The 23,838-nt window shown below is 37.5% G+C and overlaps 1 protein-coding gene across 4 annotated transcripts in view; it reads left to right on the forward strand.

Annotated features, from left to right (window-relative positions):
• ATRX (ATRX chromatin remodeler) overlaps window positions 1-23,838 on the forward strand; it is a 269,137-nt gene that overhangs the window by 118,753 nt on the left and 126,546 nt on the right. For all 4 annotated transcript variants that reach the window (XM_081808623.1, XM_081808624.1, XM_081808625.1 and 1 more), the window contains 2 exons: window positions 12,571-12,673; window positions 14,046-14,264. In XM_081808623.1, the coding sequence (XP_081664749.1) occupies window positions 12,571-12,673; window positions 14,046-14,264 (322 nt within the window). The remainder of the gene's footprint in view (window positions 1-12,570; window positions 12,674-14,045; window positions 14,265-23,838) is intronic.

A 23,838-nucleotide genomic window follows, 5' to 3' on the forward strand; every position in this document is an offset into this window, starting at 1 on the left:
CCAGCTTTCTTTGGAGGTCCGCTGGCATGGAAGATGGATCTCCATCCCTTCACTTTCAGTCTGGATGTATCTTTAGGTTCAAAATGAGTCTCTTGTAGACAGCATATGGATGAGTCCTGTCTTTTTATCCAATCTGCATCCCTGTGCCGTTTTATGGGAGCGTTTAGGCCGTTCATGTTGAGAGTGATGATTGGAAGATATGAATTAATTGTCATCATGTTGCCTGTGAAGACATTGTTTTTATAGATTGTCCCTGTAACTTTCTGTTGTATCTCACTCTTGGGATCTTTCTCCTTTTATAGAATCCCCCTTAATATTTCTTGCAGGGCCGGCTTAGTGGTCACATATTCTTTCATTTTCTGCCGGTCTTGGAAGCTCTGCATCTCTCCATCCATTCTAAATGACAGCCTTGCTGGATAAAGTATTCTTGGCTGCATGTTCTTCTCATTTAGTACCCTGAATATTTCTTGCTAGCCCTTTCTGCCTTGCCAGGTCTCTGTGGATAGGTCTGACGTTATTCTTATGTTCCTCCCTCTGTACCTAAGGAATCTCTTCTCCCTAACTGCCCTTAAGATGGTTTCCTTGGTTCTAAGATTTGCGAGTTTTACTATTACCTGCTGGGGTGTTGGCCTGTTTTCCTTGATCTTGGGAGGGGTCCTCTCTGCCTCTAGGACACGAATGTTTGTTTCATTCCCCAGATTAGGGAAGTTCCCAGCTACGATTTGCTCAAATATATCTTCTAGTCCTCTCTCTCTCTCTCCACCCCCTCCGGGATTCCAATAATTCTGACGTTGGAACGCTTCATGGTGTCAGTTATTTCTCTGATTCTCTTTTCATGGATTCTGAGTTGTTTTTCCCTGGCCTCCTCTTTTCCCTTTTTATCTATTAAATTGTTTTCCAGGTCACTGATTCGTTCTTCTGCCTGACTTACCCTAGCTGTTAGATTATCTAGATTAGATTGGATTTCATTGATAGCATTTTCTTTTTTTTTTTTTTTAAGATTTTATTTATTTATTTGAGAGAGAGAGAATGAGAGAGAGCACATGAGAGGGGGGAGGATCCGAGGGAGAAGCAGACTCCCTGCCTAGCAGGGAGCCTGATGCGGGACTCGATTCAGGGACTCCAGGATCATGACCTGAGCCGAAGGCAGTCGCTTAACCAACTGAGCCACCCAGGCGCCCTCATTGATAGCATTTTCAAGTTCTGCCAATTCAGCTTTCATTTCTGCCCTTAGAGACTCTATGTTGCCCTTAATTGATTTCTCCATTCTAGCCATTGTCTTCACAATTGCTAGCCTGAATTCCATCTCCGACATCTTGGTTATATCTGCATCCATTTGTAAATCTGCGGCATAAGTCATAATCTCTGAGTCTTTCCTATTTTGGAGGTTCCTCCTCCTAGTCATTCTGTTGATGGGTGGTTGAGGGAATGTATAAAGTCTAAATTATTGATCATAACCCAAGCAAGATGCACCTGTTTTCTAGGGACCTTAGGGTTGCTGGCCTCTTGTTCTCCTACCCTGTCTTCTGGGGGAGGGACCTGCCATGCTGGTACTCAGGCAACCCTGTTTGTGCAGAGTTGTCCTGCCCCCTGTGGTGGGGGATGGGCTTAGTGGGAACGGGTATTTTGGGGCTTTCGTTCTCTGGTGGCTTTCCACGTCTCTTTCGAGAATCAGAGCAGAAGAGACTGTTTCCATCTCTCTACCTCAGAGCAGAGAGATCGCAGTCTGTTCTTCAGTGAGCTCTCCAGGCCACACTATCTCTGTTTCTGTCTGTGCTGCTATAAGCTGCAGCCTCCTGGGTTGTGCGCCCCTCTGCAGCGCTCCCAGTCCTGCCTCCATGTTGGGGCACGTCTCTGCCCTTTGTGCTTCTAAAACCGCCTGCCGCTCTCAGTTCACACGTGCAACCCCACCACTCCGGTTTCCATCTAAAGTCCTTTCCCCGCCACTACCGGTCTGCGAGTCTGTGCCCGGTCCCTAGCGTGGGAGGCTGTTGCTCACCGGCGGTGTAGGATCCCCATGGCCAGGATGGCCAGGCTCCCTCCCGCTGCCGTTTATCCTCTGATATCTGCCCGCGGAGTCATGGCTCCACACTTCTTACCTGGAAACCAACTTGTATTTGTGGGATCTTCTGTTTGTAGAGATCCAGATCTTCTTACGTCTCAGGCTGATTTCATGGTTGCTCAGAGTGGACTGGTAGATATCCAGATCAATTCCAGGGACCAGTTGGAATAGGGTCCCGTACTCCTCTGCCATCTTTTCCCAATCCGGTTTCATATGGTATTTTTTTAATGATTCTTTCAGTTAGCATAATGTTTTCAAACTTCATGCGTATCTTGTATTAGTACTTTTATCTTCTTAAAATATTTTTAGATTATCATAAAATACATGTAACCTAAACTTCACCATCTTATCCATTAAGTGTACAGTTCAGTAGTGTTAAGTACACTCACATCATTCTGCAGCCAATCTCTATAACTTTTAATCTTGCAAAACAAACTCTTTACACATTAAACAATAACTCCCCCTTCCGCAACATCCTCAAGAAACTACCATTCTGCCTTGTGTTCAGTCTCTATGAATTTGGCTCCTGTAGGTATGTTATGTAAGTGGAATCATGTAGTATTTGTTGTCTTATTGTGGCTGGCTTATTTCACTTAGTACAGTATCCTCAAGTGTCATCCATGTTGTAGCATGTATCACAGTATCCTTCCTTTTTAAGGTAAAATAATGTTCCACTTTGTGCATATGCCACATTTTATCTCTTCGTCCATCGTTGAACACTTGGCTTACTTGTACCCTTTGCTATTGTGAATAATACTTCTGTAAACATGGGTGTACAAATATCTCTTCAGTCCCTGCTTTCAGTTCTTTTGGTTTTATACCCAGAAGTGGAATTGCTGGATCATATATGGTAATTCTGTGTTTAACTGAGGAATTACCACATTGTTTTTCATAGTGGCTGTACCATTTTATATTCTTACCAACAGCACATATTCTACGCTTTCTACATCCTCACCAATATTTGTTTTCTGTTTTTTATGGGGTGGATGGTGATCTAACCATCCTAAAGACTGTGAGGTGTATCTCATTGTGGTTTTTATTTGTATTTTCCCTAATGGTTAGTGATGTTGAGCCTCTTTTCATGTGCTTTTGTGTGCTCTGAGTTAAGGGAGACAGAATCCTGTCCCTTGGGCAGCCCGTAGAAAATCCAGCACATTGCGAGCAAGTTTCACTCTTTACCTTCCTTCTTGGTGGAGGAGCTGAGAATTGGGCAGCTTCCTGGTGACTTCCTTGAGCTGAGCAGGAAAGGGAGTACAACAAGTATGAGCAGAAACACTACAAAATATCCAGCCATTTTAAGTGTGACTTTTGGTTAGGTGTTCACTTGGTTACTAAAGTTTAACTGGTTTGTGGAATTCTCATAAAGTTACTTTTTACTATATGTTGTTTATTCTGTGTTCCTGTGGGAGAACAAGAGCCTGGAGCTACCTAGCCTGCCATCTTGCTGTGGTTACCTGGCTATTTTGTTACTTTTAATTGCTGAATAATATTCCATTGTATAGATAATACCACATTTTATTTATCCATTTTTCATCTGTTGATAGACATTTGGGTTGTTTCCATTTTTTGGCTGTTTTATGAATAATGCTGCTGTGAACATTTGTATATGATTTTTGTATAGTCATATTTTCATATTCATAGGAATATATCTATATCTATGAGTGGAATTGTAGGGTCATATGGTAACACTACGCTCAACTTTCTAAGGTAACTGTCAGACTGTTTTGTACAGTGGCTCATCATTGTACATTTCCACCAGCAATGCACCGGAGTTCTGATTTCTGCACATCTTCACAAACATTTATTATTTTTGTTTTGTTTTGTTTTGATTATAGCACACAACCTGGTGGGTGTGTGGTGGCATCTCATTGTGATGTTGATTTACTTTTCCCAAATGATTAACAATGTTGAGCATTTTTTGCATGTGCTTACTAGCCATTTGTATATCTTCTTTGGAGAAACACCTGTCTAAATTCTTTTCCCAATTTTTAATTGTGTTGTCTTTTTATTGTTGATTCATAACAGTACTTTATATATTCTGGATACAATACCCATATCAGAATCCATTGCCTAATCCAAGGTCATATAGATTTATCATACTTTTCACTGACAAATTTTATAGTTTTACCTATTATATGTAGACTCCGATCTTTTTATCCCCTATAACCTTTATGAAATTTTATTGAAATAAGCTTCTAGGTTTCTATGTTTAGATAGTTCTCATTATTTTCTAGTATAAATACTATTCTCATAAAAATATTTGTAGGGGCACCTGGGTGGTGCAGTTGGTTAAGCATCTGACTCTTGGTTTTGGCTCAGGTACTGATCTCAGGGTTGTGAGATCAATCTCCACATCACGCTCTGCACTCAGGGCAGAGTCTACTTGGGACTCTCTCTCTGTCTCCCTCTGCCCCACCCCCCCAAAATAAATAAATCTTAAAAAAATGTGTATACACAAACAATAGAGATGTAGAAATATTTTTATTACACATTGTTATATATATACACATATATATGCATGTGGGTATATTGACACACTCGTTTGATTACTTCTCTTAGAGTTAATTACTAAAAGTGGCATTGTTAAGTCCAAGTTGTACAATTTTAAGACTTTTGTCACACATATTTTCATTTTTTTTTCTCACGTTTTTATTTAAATTCCAGTTAACCTACAGTGTAACATTAGTTTCAGATGTAGAATTTAGTGATTCATCACTTATATATAGCACCCAGTGCTCATCATAACAAGTGCCTTCCTTAATTCCCATCACCCATTTAACCAATCCTCCTGCCCAGCTCCCCTCCAGTAACCATCAGTCTATTCTCTACAGTCAAGAGTTGGTTTTCTGGTTTGCCTCTTTTTTCTCCCTATGTTCATCTGTTTTGTTTCTTAAATTCTACATGAGTGAAATCATATGGTATTTGTCTTTCTCTAACTTATTTTGCTTAGCATAATACTCTCTAGCTGCAAACATGTCATTGCAAATGGCAGGATTTCATTATTTTTGATGACTGAGTAATATTTCATTATAGGTATACATATATATATATATATATATATATATATATATATACACACATATATACCGAATCTTCTTTATCCATTTGTCAGATGGGGGATGTTTGGGGTTTTTACAGAATTTGGCTATTATTGATAATGCTGCAATAACTACAGGGTGCAGGTATCCCTTTGAATCAGTATTTTTAATCCTTTGGGTAAATACCTAGTAGTGCATATACTGGATCATAGGGTAGTTCTATTTTTTACTTTTTGAGAAATCTCCATACTGTTCTCCAGAGTGGCTGCACCAGTTTGCATTCCCACCAACAGTGTAAGAGGGTTTGCCTTTCTTCCATATCTTCGCGAACATCTGATGTTTCCTGTGTTGTTAATGTTGGCCATTCTGACTGGTGTGATTTGATATCACATTGTAGTTTTGATTTGTATTTTTCTGATAATGAATGATGTTGAGTATCTTTTCATGTGTCTGATGACCATTTGTATGTCTTTTTTGGAAAAGTACCAATTCATGTCTTCTGCCCATTTTTAAACTGGATTATTTGTTTTTTGGGTGTTGAGTTTTATAAGTTTTTTATGTATTTTGGTTACTAACCCTTTATCAGATGTCATTTGCAAATATCTTCTCACAATCCAAAGGTTGCTTTTTAGTATTGTTGTTGGTTTCTTTTGCTGTGCAAAAAATTTTTTATCTTGATGAAGTCCCAGTAGTTCATTTTTGCTTTTGTTTCCCTTGCCTGAGGAGACCTATCTAGTAAGAAGTTGCTAAGGCCGATGGCAGGGTTACTGCCTGTGTTCTCCTCTCCTGTCTCACATTTAGGTCTTTCATCCATTTGGAATTTATTTTTGTGTATGGTGTAAGAAAGTGATCCAGTTTCATTCTTCTGCATGTGGCTGTCCAGTTTTCCCAATACCATTTGTTAAAGAGACTCTTTTTTCCATTGGATATCCTTTTGTGCTTTGTTGAAGATTAGTTGACCATATAGTTGTGGGTCCATTTCTGGGTTTTCTATTCTGTTCCATTGATCTGTGTGTCTCTTTTTTGGGCTAGTACCCCACTGTCTTGATGACTACAGCTTTGTAATAGAGCTTGATGTCTGGAATGATGCCCCCAGCTTTGCTTTTCTTTTTCAGGATTGCTTTGGCTATTCAGGGTCTTTGTGGTTCCATACAAATTTTAGGATTGTTCTAGCTCTGTGAAAAATGCTAGTGGTATTTTGATAGGGATTACATTAAATTTGTGGGTTGCTTTGTGTAGTATAGACATTTTAACAATATTTGTTCTTTCAGTCCATGAGCATGGAATGTTTTTTCATTTCTTTTTGGCATCTTCAATTTCTTTCATCAGTGTTTTATAGTTATCAGAATACATGTCTTTTACTTCTTTGATTATGTTTATTCCTAGGTATCTTACTATTTTTGGTGCGATTGTAAATGGGATTGATTCCTTTATTTCTCTTTTTGCTGCTTTATTATTGGTGTATAGAAATGCAAAGATGCATTTTGCTGATTTTGTATCCTGTGACTTTACCTAATTTATGTATCAGTTTTAGCAGTTTTTTGGTGGAGTCTTTTAGGTTTTCTATATAGAGTATCATGTCATCTGCAGATATTGAAATTTTGACTTCTTCCTTGCTGATTTTGATGCCTCTTCATTCTTTTTGTTGTCTGATTGCTGAGGCTAGGACTTCAGTACAATGTTAAAGTAACAGTGGTAAGAGTGAACATCCCTGTCTTGTTCCTGACCATAGAGAAAAGGTTCTCAGTTTTTTTCCCCACTGAGGATGATATTAGATGCGGGTTTTTCATATATGGCCCTTATGATGTTGAGGTGTGTTCCCTGTATCCCCACTTTGTTGAAGGTTTTTATCATGAATGGATGTTGATTGATTTGCAAATATTGAACCACCCCTGCAGCCCATGAATAAATCCCACTTGATCATGGTCAGTGAGTCTTTTAGTATACTTTTGGATTAGATTTGCTAGTAGTTTTTTGAGAATTTTCACATCCATGTTCATCAGGATTATTGGCCTACATGTAGTTTTCTATTTTAGTGGAGTCTTTGTCTGGTTTTGGTATCAGAATAATACTGGTCTCATAGAATAAATTTGGTAGTTTTTCTTCCATTTCTATGTTTTGGAATATTTTCAGAAGAATAGGCATTAACTCTTCTTTAAACGTTTGGTAGAATTCCCCTGTGAAGCCATCTGGCCCTGGACTTTTGTTTGTTGGGAGATTTTTGAGTACTGATTCAGTTTCTTTGCTGATTATTGGTCTGTTCAAGTTTTCTGTTTCTTCTTGTTTCAGTTTTGGTAGTTTCTATGTTTCTAGGAATTTATCCGTTTCTTCCAGATTGCCTAATTTGTTGGCATATAATTTTTCATAATACTCTCTTATAATTGTATTTCTGTGGCTTTGGTTATTTCTTTCTCTCACTTGTGATTTTGTTTATTTGGATCATTTCTCTTTTTGGTAAGTCTGGCTCTGGGTTTATCAGTATTATTAATTTTTTCAAAGAACCACCATCTGGTTTTATTAATGTTTTCAGCTATTTTTTCTTTTTTATTGTTTCTTTGTCATTTATTTCTGCTCTTTATTATTTCTCTTCTGCTGGCTTTAGGCTTCATTTGTTGTTCTTTTTCTATATCCTTTAGGTGTGAAGTTAGGTTGTTTATTTGAGAATTTTCTTGCTTCTTGAGGTAGGCCTGTATTGCTATATACTTCCATCTTATGACTGGTTGCATCCCAGTAGATTTTGACTGTTGTGTTTTCATTTTCATTTGTTTCGGTGTATTTTTTTTCTTTTTTAATTTCCTGGTTGACCCATTCATTTTTTAGTTCTTTAACCTTGTATTTGTGGTCTTTCTAAATTTTTTCTTGTGGTCGACTTTAAGTTTCATAGCCTTGTGGTCAGAGAAGTTGCATTGTGTGATCACAGTCTTTCTGTACTTGTTGACCTGATTTGTGATTTAGTATGTGATCTATTCTGTAAAATGTCCCATGTACACTTGAATGTGTATTCTGCTGCTTCAGGATGAAATGTTCTGAATATATCTGTTAAGTCCATCTGGTTCCGTGTGTCATTCAAAGCCATTGTTTCCTTGTTGATTTTCTGCTTAGATGATCTGTCCATTGATGTAAGTGGGGTTAACGTCCCCTGGTATTATTGTATTATTATCAGTGAGTTTCTTTATTTTTGTTATTAATTGATTTATATATTTGGGTGCTCCCAAGTTGGGGACATAGATATTTATAATTGTTAGATCTTCTTAATTATGCCTGATGGATAGACCCCTTAATTATGATATAATGCCCTTCTTTATCTCTTGTTACAGTATTGGTTTAAAGTCTAGTTTCCTTGATATAAGTATTGTTTCTCTGGCTTTCTTTGACATCCATTTGGAAGATAAGTGTTTTTCCATCCCCTCATTTTCAATTTGCAGTTGTCTTAAGGTCTAAAATGACTCTTTTAGGCAGCATATAGATGGGTCTTGTTTTTTTTTTTTTATCCGTTCTGACATCCTTTGTCTTTTGATTGGAGCATTTAGTCCATTTACATTCAGGGTGATTATTGATAGATATGGATTTCATGCCTTTGTATTACTTGTTTTGTTGTTGTTTCTGAAGATTTTGTCTGTTCCTTTCTAGTCTTTGTCGCTTTTGGTCTTTCTTTCCCACTCAAAATGTCCCCTTTAATATTTCTTTCCGAGCTGTTTTAGTGGGCATGAACTTCTTTAGTTTTTGTTTGTCTAGGATACTCTCTATGTCTCCTTTTCTAAATGATAGCCTTCGTGGATAGAGTATCCTTGTTTGCATATTTTTCCCATTCAGCACGTTTTATATATCATGCCCACTGACTTCTGGCCTGTCAAATTTCTGTGGATAGATCTGCTGCTATCCTTTTAGGTCTTGTGAGTTCAGGATTTCTTTTGTCTTCCTGCTTTTAGGAGTTTCTCTTTGTCACTATATTTTACAAATATAACTTCAATATATCTTGTTATCCTGCTTTTGTTGATGTTGATGGGAGTTCTCTGTGCCTCCTGGATCTGTATGTCTGTTTCCTTCCCCAAATTAGGGAAGTTTTCAGCTATTATTTTCTCAAAAATACACCTTCTGCCCCCTTTAATTTCTCTTCTTCTGGGACACACATGATACGAATGTTATTACATTTGATGGAGTCACTGCATTCCCCAAGTCTACTCTCGTGATCCATCATTATTCTTCCTCTCTTTTGTTCAGTTTCATTATTTTCCATAATTCTGTTTTCTATATAACTTGTTTCTACATCTCTTTCTTCCATCATTGTGGTAATTACATCCAGTCTGTTTGGAATCTCAGTTACTACGTTTTTCATTTTTGCCTAATTGTCTTTTTACCTTTATTATTTCTGCGGGAAGTGTCTCCCTGATGTCTTCCATGTTTTTCTGAAGTCCAGTGACTATCTTTATGATTGTTGCTTTAAAATTAACCATCAGGCATATTACTTATATCTGTTTCCATTAGATCTCTGTCCATGACCTTTTCTTGTTTTTTCTTTGGGGATGAATTTCTCCGTCTCTTGGCATTTTGTCTAGGTTTCTGTCTTCTGTATGTTAGAGAAGCCTATTATGTTTCCTGCTCCTGAGAGTAATGGCTTTTTGAAGAAGAGGTCATATACTGTCCAGGGCCTGGCGCTTCAGGAAGTGTCTCTGGTGTGTGCTGCATGCACTCTGCTGCTGGATTTTGGCTACTCTGTCCCTCGGTTTAGTTGTCTGTAGAGGTTCTCCTTGCCTGGTGTTTGGAGCGTGGCCAGAGTGTGGCAAGTTTTAACTAGCTGTGCTTTGGTCTGCTTTCTAAAAGAGACCTGATGCTATTTCCACTAGAATGGAAGCTTTGCAGCACTCTGTGGTTGGGTAGATGTCTTGCGTGCCTGGGTTTGTGCTGGTCTTCTGGGGATGGGGTCTCCTGCCCTGGTTCTTGGTGATACTTGCCTGAGAAAAGCAGTAACAGTGTAGCTCAGGGGTGTGAGAATTGGTATAAGCAGATTAGGTACTTCTATTGGTGCTGTACTATTTCCTAAAGTTGGTTTATGCTGAGGGGTGGGGGAGGGAAATGATGTCAACCAGGTCTTTTTTCCTTGTAGAGGGGAGTCTGTGCTTGCTGCTCTCAGTAATGCACTCCCAGAAGAGTGAGTAATTTCCCCTTTTGCATCCTAGGTGTTTTTCAGATAATTGTTTTCACACTGTCTCCAGGTTGCTTGCCTGCCTGGAGCAATGCAGTGCGCTTTGGGATCTATCCTAGCTAAGCCTGCTGACTTTTTAAATTTCAAACTTAGGGACCTGGTGTGGTGGGGATCTGCACTGGTCTTCTGTGGGAGAGTCTTGCCATGCCTGGACTGATGCAGGTTTGACCCAGAAGGGCAGTCACTCCAGAGTGCAGGGTAATTGGATTTAGAGCAAATCAGGCCAAACATCCAGTGTACAGGTTAGCTGCCCTCAGCAGGTGTGTCTGCACCTATGCTGAGGTGTGCAGTGTAGGGCTGATGGCGTCTTCTGGTTCTTTTCTCCCTGTACGTGCAATGCCAACTCTCATGAATGCACTCCAAGAGGAGGGAACGGTCTCTCCCATTGTGCCTTAGGTGATCCTCAGATCGTGTCATCTGCCTGCAAGTTGCTTCCCTGCCTGCCTTCTGTCTAGGAGTAGGGCAGCGCCCTCAGGTCTCTACCCCAGCCAAGCCCAGGGACCTTTAAAACTCCAGTCTTTGAGCCCCTCTGGTTGCAAAAACTCATGAAAATCAGCCCCTTTCGTTTTCTCAGCCAGTGGCTTTGGGGAAGTATTCCACTTGTGTGCATCCCTGTGTGCTCTGCTCTCTCTCGTCTTTCTCTGCCACCAGGGCTCCTTCCCCTCTGCAGCAACCATGATAAATTTCTCCCCTAAACCACCTCTTCACACTTACTACCTTCCCAAATGTGCCCTCTTCTCTCCCTCCAGTTGTGCTGTTTGTTCTATCAGTCTTCAGGTCTCTTCCTTGGTATTCAGAGTGATTTGATAATTATTTACCTGTGTTTGAGGGGTGAGGCAAGCCTAGGGTCCTTCTATTCCGCCATCTTAACTCTCTCCTGTCATACATATTTTCAGACTGTCTTAATAGAGGTCATTTTTTCCTCCCCCCAGCATAATAGGTAAATAACTGTTTTTTTACTTTTTCAACAGTGAAATAGTGAGTAGTCTGTTAGGTAGAACATGTATATTAGGGGGATTTTGATCCATTTTGAGTTAATTTTTTTTAAGATTTATTTATTTATTTGAGAGAGCGAGAATGAGAGAGAGTACACGAGAGGGGGGAGGGTCAGAGGGAGAAGCAGGCTCCTCGCTGAGCAGGGAGCCCGATGCGGGACTCGATCCCGGGACTCCAGGATCATGACCTGAGCCGAAGGCAGTTGCTTTAACCAACTGAGCCACCCAGGCGCCCCTGAGTTAATTTTTATATATGATGTAAGATAGGGGTCCAACTTCATTTCTTTGCATGTAGATAGCTAGTTGTCTCAGCACCATTAATCAAAAAGATGTTTTTTTTACCTGTTGCATTTTCTTCACACTCTTGTGGAAAATCGGTTGATCACAAATGTCACGTTTTATTTCTGGACTCACTTTTCTCTTTCATTGATCTGTATGTCTGCTATTTATGACCTGTATGTACTGTCTTTATATACGTAACTTGGTACACCAGTTTCTAAGCCCAGAAGTCCTTTTTTTGCCAAAAGTTGTTACTTTTTTTTTTTTTTTTTAAAGATTTTATTTATTTGAGAGAGAGAGAGAGCATGAGAGGGGGCAGGGTCGGGAGGGTCAGAGAGAGAAGCAGACTCCCTGCCGAGCAGGGAGCCCAATGCGGGACTCGATCCAGGGACTCCAGGATCATGACCTGAGCCGAAGGCAGTCGCTTAACCAACTGAGCCACCCAGGCGCCCCTGTTTTCTTTTTTTAATGTATGTGTACTCATATGAAGAAAACAGTCTCTAGCCCTTATAATCTGCCTTTTTTCCCTAAGAGATGGTGAATATTTTTCATTTGTATATTGGCTATTAATATTTCTAAAGGCCCTCCATCCATCTTTTTTTTAAAATTAATTTATTTTAGAGACTAAGTGAGTCAGGGGAAGGACAGAGGGAGAGGGAGAGAGAGAATTTAAAGCAGACTTCACATGGGGCTGGATCCTATGACCCTGAGATTATGACCTGAGCTGAAATCAAGAGTTGGATTCTTAACCGAGTGAGCCACCCAGGTGCTCTCATCCATCTTATTACTTATGCCAAACCTCCCCCCTGAATAACTTAAAATATGGATCATTGGATTAAAATTAAGGGTTATCTAGTGAAGAGTTTTTGCTTTTTGTTTTCCTTGTCTTTTTAAGGAATGTACGCAAAGGGAAATTAGCTGTAGAATAGTATGCAATTAGTTTAAGGAAATTCATCATGAAGTATTTCATTTTGCATTTTAAATGTTCTTTAGGTCTGCAAAGAAAGCAGAGTTGGAAGAAAATCAGCGGAGTTATAAACAGAAAAAGAAAAGGCGACGCATTAAGGTTCAAGAAGACTCATCGAGTGAAAACAAGGTGATGACATTTATTATATACTTGAATTATAACTACAGTAGAGTGTAGTAAATATGTTACCTCCTTTTCTGCATTCCATTTGTTAGTTTAATTCTGCTGATTTATTTACATTTTAACACCTTTGTGGAAAGATTGACTTATTGAATGTATAAGTATGCAGAAATAGTATGACACATTGTTGATTTTTTTTCTGTTTCTTAACTAAATTTGATGGAAATTTTAAGTTGCTCTTTTTCATTAGTTTACACTCTTGGGGATATAAAGTTGATGAGTCGTGTTCTATTTTCTGAAGACATAAAACATCTTATCCTGAATAATGACTCATGTGTGAGTAAATTTCTTCCAGAAGTGATTGTTAGCAAATTCGTTTCTTATATATAAGCAGGATTATGTAAAGTAGAAGTTCTCCCTGTAATATGTTTCACCCTGTGAGTACAGAATGAATCTGTAACATGATTAATTCATGTTCTCCTTGGCGGGGGGGAAGGGGGTCTTTTTTTTAAATGATCCTTTTAACCATTTCTAAGTGTACATTTCAGTGGTCTCAATTAAACTCAAAATTGGAGACTCTGTACCCAGCCCCTTGTAACCTCATCTAATTTCTGTGTTCGTGAATTTGCCAATTTTAGGTACCTCATATTAAGTGGAGTCATACAGTATTTGTCCTTTTGTGTCTGGTTTATTTCACTGACAATGTTTTCAGGGTTCATCTGTGTTGTAGACTATATCACAATTTCCTTTCTTTTTAATGCTAAATAATACTCTATTATATGTATATATCACATTGTGTTTATCCATTCATTTGTTGATGGACATTTGGGTTGTTTCCATCTTAGGCTATTTTGAGTAATGGTGTTGTGAATGTGGATGTAGAAATATTTTAGTCCCTGCTTTTAAATCTTTTGGTTATAATCTGAAATATGGAATTGGTGGATCATCTGGTAATTTTATGTTTAACTTTTTGAGGCACCATCACATTGTTTTCCCAGTGCACCAGGCTTCTAGTTTTTCTGCATTCTCACCAAAACTTGTTATTTTCTGTTTTTTTTCTTTTTCTAATAGCCATCCTAATGTGTGCAAAATAGTATCTCATTTATGGTTTTGATTTCAATTTCCCTAATGACAAGTAATGTTGAACATCTTTTCACGTGATTATTGGATATTTCTGTATCGTCTTTGGAGAAATGTCTGTTGCATTCCTTTGCCCCCTTTTCTGGGTTGTTTTTTAATGCTCTTTTTTATTGCAAAGTATAATTCTAAAGCTTTTCAGTATGTTCTCTTTCACCTTTCCTTAGTATATTAATTATTGGAATAAGAAATGGGTAAATTAGATAACTTTGTGTATTTACCTCTCATCATTTAAATTCCATAGAGTAATTCTGAAGAAGATAAAGAAGAAGAGGAAGAGGAAGAGGAAGAAGAAGAAGATGAAAATGATGATTCCAAGTCTCCTGGAAAAGGCAGAAAGAAAATTAGAAAGATTCTTAAAGATGATAAACTAAGAACTGAGACACAAAATGCTCTTAAGGAAGAGGAAGAGAGGCGAAAACGTATTGCTGAGAGGGAACGTGAGCGAGAAAAATTGAGAGAGGTAAACCAGTTATTTATGATTTCAAAAAATATGACTTTAATAGATTCACACACACACATTACTCAGTATATTAAGAACAGAATGTTGTAATCACCACAGATTTTTAGTTATACTTGCTTTTCCCTATTAGCAGTATGTTATGCCGCTTTTATTTTTAAAGATTTTATTATTTATTTATTCATTTATTTTAGAGATAGCGAGTGTGCAAGTGGGGGAGGAGCAAATGGAGAGGGACAAGCAGACTACACTGAGCGCAGAGCCCAATGTGGGGTTTGTTTTTTTTTTTTTTAAAGATTTTATTTATTCATTCGAGACACAGATAGAGAGATAGAGAGAGAGAGCATGAGCAGGGGGAGAGGCAGAGGGAGAAGCAGGCTCCCTGCTGAGCCAGGAGCCGGACGGGGCTCGATCTCAGGACTCTGGGATCATGACCTGAGCTGAAGGCAGAGGCTTAACAACTGAGCCACCCAGGCGTCACCCCCCAACGTGGGGTTTGATCCCACGACCCTGAGATCATGACCTGAGCTAAAATCAAGAGTCGAATGTTTAACCGACTGGGCAACCCACGCACCCCTATTTTATGAATCTTAAAAATCTTCATTAGGCTATATTAATATAATTAGAGACATGAAATGACTTGAGATTCTTGAGTGTTCACCAAAGTGATTGTTTTATCTGGGGTAGAAAAATGTTTAAATATTATTGCTTAAATTCATAAAAGATTTTAATTTTTTTTGGTTAATCTTTTTATTTCTTTTTATTTTTTTTTTTTAACTCAGAGAGAGAGAGAGTGAGCAAGCACAAAGAGGGGAAGTGGCAGGCAGAGGGAGAAGCAGGCGGTAGGTAGAGGGAGAAGCAGGCTCCCTATTGAGCAAGGAGCCTGATATGGGACTTGAACCCAGGACCTTAGGATCCTGACCTGAGCCAAAGGCAGCCACTTAACCGGCTGAGACACCCAACCGGCTGAGCCACCCAACTGGCTGAGCCACCCAGGCATCCCAAAGATGTTAAATTTTTTTTTTTTTAAATTTTTTTAAAAGATTTTATTTATTTATTTGACAGAGAGACACAGCGAGAGAGGGAACACAAGCAGGGGGAGTGGGAGAGGGAGAAGCAGGCTTCCCGCCGAGCAGGGAGCCCGATGTGAGGCTCGATCCCAGGACCCTGGGATCATGACCTGAGCCGAAGGCAGATGCTTAACGACTGAGCCACCGAGGCACCCCGATGTTAATTTTTTAAATAAGCTTTTTTTTATTGTAATAGTTTTCAAGCATATGTATAGGCAGAGGGAATAGTATTATAAATTTCCATGTACCAGATACTCAGCTTCAACAGTTACCAACACATGGCCAATCTTCTTTCATCTATTCTCTTCAGATTATTTTGGAGAAGTCTCAGAAATCATCTCATTGTGTATATATATAGTTCAGAATATATTGTCAAAAGATAAGGAAGGACCCTTAGACATTATTACAGTACCGTTATTAACACTTAAAAATGATCATTAATTCCATAGTGTTATATCTAGTTAATATTCCAAATCCCTTCAATTTCCTCAGAAACATATTAGTGGTTTTTAAAGATTTATTTATTTGAGAGAGAGAGAGAGAGAGAGAGCGAGAGAGAGTGTGAGTGCGGGGGAGGGGCAGAGGGAGAGTGGGAGAGAGAATCCCAAGCAGATTCCCCACTGAGTGCAGAGCCTGATGTGGGGCTCAATTTCATAACCCCAAGATCATGACCTGAGCTAAAACCAAGAGTTGGATGTATAACCAACTGAGCCACCCAGGTGTCCAAATGTTAGTGGTTTTTAAAAATAGTTGGTATGAATTAGGATATTAAGAAAGTCTTACTTCATGTTATGTTGCATTTGGATGTTATACCTCTTAAGTCTATTTTTATTTTAAATATGAAGTTTTCCTTTTTCCATTTTTTTCTTTCTTATAGTACATGTGTTTAAAAAGCTAGATAATTTGTGTAGAATTTCCTATATTTGAGCTTTGCTGGTCACATTTCTGTGGTATATTTTCACTGATTCCTGTATGTCCTATAAACTCTTGGATATAGAGGTCTGATCAGATTTAGATTCAGTTCTTTTTTGGCAAAAATACTCATGGGTGGTAATATATAGCTTCTTGCATCTCACTTAGAGGTACTTCTAAGAGTAGTTGTCTTTTTGTGATGTTATTTAAATTTTATTTAAAAAATTTGAATAGTAGCATTTGATAAATAGACATTAAAATTCTATATTATCATTTTCTTCTGATCCCTATCAGTATACACACATGTGTTTCACATAAATGCAGTCACTGTATGTGGTATATGCTGTATTTTCCTCTCCCTTTCATTTCATATAATTTGAATATATATTAACGTGTTCCCTGTACTTTTCATTGTTTTATAATGTTTATTTTCTAATTAACTTTTTTTGTTTACTAAATTGAATCTGTGTGCTTTTTTAAAAATCAAGTATTACCGTAAGGCTACATTGAAAAATCAATAGTCTTCTGTTTTACCCAGACTCTACTCAAAGGTAATGACTCAATTCTTCTAGCTGTTCTTTGCTTTTACTTGTATGTTTCTGTTTAATATGCTTATAATGCTATTTCTTTATTTTTCAGTTTTAGACATTACCATTATTATATGATAGTTGTGGATTTAGTTCTCATATACTGCCTGCCAAAGACAGAGTTTCCTCCTCCCATTCTCTCAGTATGGTTATACCACAGTTCTGGTGGAATAATTTTCATTGTTTGCTTGACTATAACTATGTAAATATTCACAAAAGGGCTATGTAGTGTATATTGCATATATTTCTCATACATACACATATACATGTGTATATACACATAGTATATGATGATTACATTCCTTTGTCCTTTTTGTTTGCTTTTCCTAGAGTTAATAATGTTTTGGATTTTTTTGTCTTATTTTCTGCGTACTTTTGACTACTTAATTTCCTATGTATTTAGCAAAACCCTAAAATTCCTCAGTAACTTTAACACATCAGGTGAATGATCAGTTTAGTTTTTTTCTTTGAAATGACACTGATGGAGCCTTTCCTCCCCCTTCTAATCTGGTCTGTTTCATCTACTTTCACTCTTCTGGGAATTTCCTCACCCATTTCTTGTTTTGGATCTCTTATTTCCTAGATACTTATTTTCCCATGCACTGTACTTCCCAGAGTTTTTCAAGTGGGTTAGTCACCTTACTTTAATAATGGACTAATTTGGCAATCTGGTAGGTCTGTGACTCTTCCTTATTTAGCCTTTCAACCAATTTTCCTGCTTTCACTCCACACTTCTCCCGAACTGTTTGTGTTAACTGATGCCTCCTTGTCCTTAATCTTCTGAGGAATATCAAATATGTGATTCTTGTTTTTCTCCTCCATGGTAACTTAAGTTTCAACCTTCTTTATTTCTTTATGTCATTTGACATTTGTCCATATGCCTTCTAGCTTTCACAGTTTTGTTGACATTTCACTTCTGTCAGGATCTTCCTTTTTCTTCTTTTTCACCTGTGGGATTATAACTTTTTTGTTCTTTCATATCATTTTAGTAAAGAAATATGTTCATTCCACCATTCTGAGCCACTTGCAATGGTTTTGCTTAAGTAAACTGTCCCAAGAAATTAATTAATTAATTTATAAGATCTTATTTATTTATTTGACAGAGAGAGAGTACAAGTAGGGGGAGTGGCAGGCAGAGGAAGAGGGAGAAGGAGAAGCAGGTTCCTTGCTGAGCTGGGAGCCCGATGTGGGGCTTGATCCTAGGACCATGAGATCATGACCTGAGCCAAAGGCAGGTGCTTAACTGACTGAGCCACCCAGGCGCCCCATTTCCAAAAAAATTTAATATAGTTTTGTATAGCCACCAATTACGTATGATGTATTTCCTATACTAAGTTCACAATGAAAAGATTTTATCAAAAGTGTATTTCCCAGTAGCCATTACCACAATTAAGATGTAGAAAACTTTAATCAGTACTTCTTGGTCAGTCCTGAACCCTATATACCTAGCTGTAGGGAATTTGTGATCTACTTTTCTCACTATGGATTATATTTGTCTTTTTAAAAGTTTCATGTCAATGAAATCACATAGTATGTTCTTTTATGTAATTTACAGTTTAACAGTTTTGAGATTCATCCATGTTTATGTGTTCCAAGTACTTTGTTGTTTGTATTGTTGAATACTATTCCACTGTATGGATGGGCTACAGGTTATTTACTTATTGATGGACATTTGGATTATTTTGGCTTATGAATCAGTTTGTTACAAGTATTTCTCTACAGGTCTTTGTGTAGAAAGATGCTTTCGTTTCCCTTGGAAAAATATCTAGAAGTGGTATTACTGGGCCATATGGTATACGGACCATGCCATATGGGCCAAATGGAACCAGTGTTCCATTTCTTCATTGCTAGTGTATAGGAAAGCAGTATCTTTCATATATTAACCTTATATCCTGCAACCTTGCTCTAATCACTTAGTTCCTGGATTTTTTCAGTAGTTGTTTTGGATTTTCTTTATATGAGATCATTTCATCTGTGAACAAAGACAGTTTTATTTTTTCCTTCCCAATCTGTGTATCTTTTTTTTTTTTTAAAGATTGTATTTATTTATTTGACAGAGAGAGACACAGCAAGAGAGAGAACACAAGCAGGGGGAGTGGGAGAGGGAGAAGCAGGCTTCCCGCCGAGCAGGGATCCCAATGTGGGACTCGATCCCAGGACCCCGGGATCATGACCTGAGCCGAAGGCAGACGCTTAACGACTGAGCCCCACCCAGGCGCCCCTCTGTGTACCTTTTAATTGCTTTTCTTGTTTTATTGCATTAGCTAAAATTTCTGGTATGATGTTCAAAAGGAGTGGTGAGAAGGGATATCCTTGCCTTTACCTGACCTTAGTGTGAAAGCTTATAGTTCTCACCATTAAGCATTATGTTAGCTATTGATTTTTTTGTAGGTACTTATCAAGTTGTGTAAGTTCTCCTCTATTTCTCATTTACTGAGAATTTTTATCATGAGTGGGTGCTGGATCTTTGTCAGATGCTTTTGCTGCATCTATTGTTATGATCATGTGATCTTTAAAGCCTGTTGATATGATGGATTATGTTGATTTTTGAATGTTGAACCAGTGTTCCATATCTGGGATAAATCCTACTTGGTTATGGTGTATAATTCTTTTAATACATTTTTGGATTTTATTTGCTAACAGTTTGTTGAGGATTTTAGCATTTATGATTATGAGAGATATTGGTTTGTAGTTTATATCATGTCTTGGTATTAGGGTAATGCTGGCCTGATATATTGAATTAGGAAGTGTTCCCTCTGCTTTATCTTCTAAAATAGATTGTAGAGCATTGGTATAATGCCTTCCTTAAATGTTTGTTGAATTCACCCCTAAACCCACCAGTGATGCTTTCTGTTTTGGAAGATTATTAATTATTGACATAATTTCTGTAATATGTATGAGCCTATGTAGATTACTTGATGATTGGCTTTATAGTAAACTGCCAAATTGTTTTCTAGTGTGGCTATAACATTTTGAATTACCATCAGCAATATATGAGAATTCCAGTTTCTCCATGTCCTTACCAATAATAGTTATTAGCAGTTTTTAACATTCCAGCCATTTTAATAGATGTGTAGTGTTACTTCATTGTTATTTTAATTTGCATTTCTCTGATGACTAATGAGATTAAACATCTTTTCATGGGTTTAATGGCCATTTATATATCCTCGTGATGTGTTTATTCAAATGTTTTCCTCTTTTTTGTGTATGGGGAGTTTTGTCTTTTTATTTAGTTAAGATAGTTCTTTATTTTTTATACAAGTCATTTTTAAGGTTTATGTATTTTGTATATTTTCTTCCTTTGTGACTTCTCTTTTCATTTCTTTAATGGTGTCTTTCAAAAAAGCAGAAGATTTGAATTTTGATAAAGTGTTACTCATCAGTTTTTTAATGTTTGCTTTTTTTTTTTTTTGGTGTGCATGTGTGTGTCCTATTTAAAAAATCTTGGTTTACCCCAAGGTTGCAAATATTTTCCTCTCTGATTTCTTCTCAAAATTATGTATTTTTATTTTTTTTTCTTAGATTTTATTTATTTATTAGAGAGAGACACAGCGAGAGAGGGGACACAAGCAGGGGGAGTGGGAGAGGGAGAAGCAGGCTCCCCGCAGAGCAGGGAGCCTGATGTGGGGCTGGATTTCAGGACCGTGGGATTGTGACCTGAGCTGAAGGCAGATGCTTAATGACTGAGCCACCCAGGCGCCCCATGTTCTTTTTATTTTTAAGTTAGAGTTTGTGATTTCTTTCATGTTAATTTTAGCATGTTAATGATATGTGAGCTATGGGTGAAGATTCATATTTTATTCCAATATAGTCAGTTATTTCTCTGTCATGTGTTGTAAGACTTATTTCTTCATGGAATTACTTTGCATCTTTGTAAAAAATCAACTTATCACATATTTGTGAATCAGTTGATCTATATGTCTATCCTTAAACTAATACCATACTGTTTTGATTACTGTAACCTTGTATTTTATAGTAAATCTTGAAATCAGATACTGTGACTCCTACATCTTTGTTCTACTTTTTCAGAATTGTTTTGGCTATTAACTGTTACTTGCATTTCCATATAAATTTTAGTATCATCTTGTCACTTTTCATAAGAGTCCTTCTGGAACTTTTATTGGGATTATGTTGGATCTTTTTATCAGTGACATCTTAGCAGTGTTTTTCTCCTGTTACATGAATATAGTATGTCTCTCCATTTATGTAGTTTTCCTTTGATTTCTCTTAGCAGTGTTTCTCGTACTTTTCATTATACAAATCTAGCATATATTTTGCTAAATTTATCTGTAAGTAGTTCATGTTTTCTGATGTCATGATAAATGAAATTTCAAGTGATTTAATGACTTTGTATTCTGTGATTTAGCTAAATTCTCTTAACTAGTTTAAGTAGCTTTTTTGTAGATTCTTGCCAATTTTCTACCTTTACAATCATATCCTTACATACATAACCACTTCACTAATTTCTTTCAAACCTATTGTTAATTTCTGTTTTAAAATATTAAATGGATGTAATTTCACTCTTACTCTTTTTTTTAGAGAGAGAGAAAGAGGGAGTGTGTGTACAAGTAGGGGGGAGGGGCAGAGGTTGAGGAAGAGAATCTTAAGCAGGTTCTATGCTCAGTGCAGAGCCCAGCACAGGGCTCGATCTCATGACCCTGAGATCATGATCTTAGCTGAAATCAAGAGTCAAGACATTAAGGTGTCCCTTAATTTCTCTTTTTTAATTGAAGTATAGTTGACATACAATATTATATTAGTTTCAGGTGGACAACATAGTGATTCAGCATTTATATACATTATGAAATGATCAGCACTGTAATTCTAGTTGCCATCTGTCAGCAATGTTTTGTTACAATATTATTGATTATATTCTCTATACTTTAGTATTCACAGTACTTTAGTTCCCTGTGACTTATTTATTGTATAATTGGAAGTTTGTACCTCTTGACTGCTTTTACTTCACTCATCCACTCTACCTCCCTCCCCTCTGGCAACCACCAGTTTGTTCTCTGTATTTCAGTGTGTTTTTATTTTATTTTGTTATAGATTCTGCATATAAGTGAAATAATATGGTATTTATCTTTCTGTAAATTATTTCACTTTGCATAATGCCCTCTAAGTCCATCCATATTGTTGCAAATGGTAAGATTTTATTCTTTTCTAATAGCTGAGTAATACACACACACACGCACACACAACACATCTTCTTTATACATTAATCTATTGATGGGCACTTAGGTTGTTGCCATATCTTGGCTATTGTAAATAATGCTGCACTTACCATAGAGGTGCGTATATCTTTTTTTGAATTAGTTTTTTCAGTTTCTTTGGATAAATACCCAGAGTGGAATAGCGGGATTGTATGGTCGCTCTATTTGATCATTTTGAGGAACCTCCATACTGTTTCCCATAGTAGTCGTACCAATTTTTATTCCCGTATCAGTAGTGAACGAGGCTTCCCTTTTTCCCACATCTTCATCAACACTTATTATTTCTTGTCTTTTTAATACTAGCCATTCTGCTTTGTGTGAGGTGATATCTCATTGTTGCTTTGATTTGCATTTCCCTTATGATGAGTGATGTTGAGCATTTTTTTCATGTGTCTCCTGGTCATTTGTTTGTCTTCTTCGAAAAATGTCTGTTCAGGTTCTCTGCCCATTTTGTAATTGGATTGTTTTTGTGTGTGTGTATGTTGAGTTGTGTGAGTTCTTTATATATTTTAGATATTAATCCCTTATCAGGTATATCATTTACAAATATCTTCTCCCCTTCATTAGGTTGCCTAATCATTTTGATGTCTTCCTTTGCTGTGCATAAACTTTTTAGTTTGAGGTAGTCCCCGTTACTTATTTTTGCATTTTGTTGCCCTTCCTTGAGGATATAAATTCAAAAAGGTATTGCTAAGACTTACGTCCTACGGTTTGCTGCCTGTGGTTTCTTTTAGGAGTCTTAGGGTTTGAGGTTTTACATTTAGGACTTTATTTATTTATTTATTTATTTTAAAGATTTTTTTATTTATTTGAGAGAGAGAATGAGAGAGAGAGAGCACATGAGAGAGGGGAGGGTCAGAGGGAGAAGCAGACTCCCCGCTGAGCAGGGAGCCCGATGCGGGACTCGATCCCGGGACTCCAGGATCATGACCTGAGCCGAAGGCAGCCGCTTAACCAACTGAGCCACCCAGGCGCCCCTAGGACTTTATTTTGAGTCTGTTTTTGTGCAGGGTATAAGAAAGTGTTTTAGTTCATTCTTTCTCATGTAGCTATCCAGTTTTCCCAATAACATTTATTGAAGACAGCATCTTTTTCCCATTATATATTCTTACATTCTTCATGGTAGATTAATTGACTGTATAAGTGTGGGTTTATTTCTGGGTTCTCACTTCTGTTCCACTGATCTATGTATCTGTTTTTTGTTGTTTTTTTTTTGTGCTAGTACCATACTGTTTTCATTAGCTTTGTAGCTATAAGCTTTGTAGCTATAAGCTTTGTAGTATAGTTTGAAATCTGGTGCTACTTCCAAATACCTCTAGCTTTGTTCTTTTTTCTCAAGATTGCTTTGGCTATCTGGGGTCTTTTGTGATTACATACAAATTTTAGGATTCTTTGTTTTAGTTCTGTAGAAAATGCTGTTGGTATTTTGATAGATACTGCATTGAGTTTGTAGATCACTTTGGGTAGTATGGACATTTTAACAATATTAATTCTTCCAGTCCGTGAGCATGGTACATCTTTTCATATATTTGTATCATCTTCAATTTTTTTCATCAAATATACAATAATATTGTATTCTTTTGCTCTGATTGGTTCTTTTTTTTTTTTTTTTTAAAGATTTTATTTATTTTTTAGAGAGTGAGCGAGAGAGAAACAGCATGAGAGGGGAGAGGGTCAGAGGGAGAAGCAGGCTCCCCGCTGAGCGGGGAGCCCGATGTGGGACTCGATCCCAGGACCCTGGGATCATGACCTGAGTCGAAGGCAGATGCTTAACCATCTGAGCCACCCAGGCGCC

This window comes from Leptonychotes weddellii, chromosome X (genome assembly GCF_054177405.1).
Source record: "Leptonychotes weddellii isolate Sample4059 chromosome X, ASM5417740v2, whole genome shotgun sequence".
Lineage (NCBI taxonomy): Eukaryota > Metazoa > Chordata > Mammalia > Carnivora > Phocidae > Leptonychotes > Leptonychotes weddellii.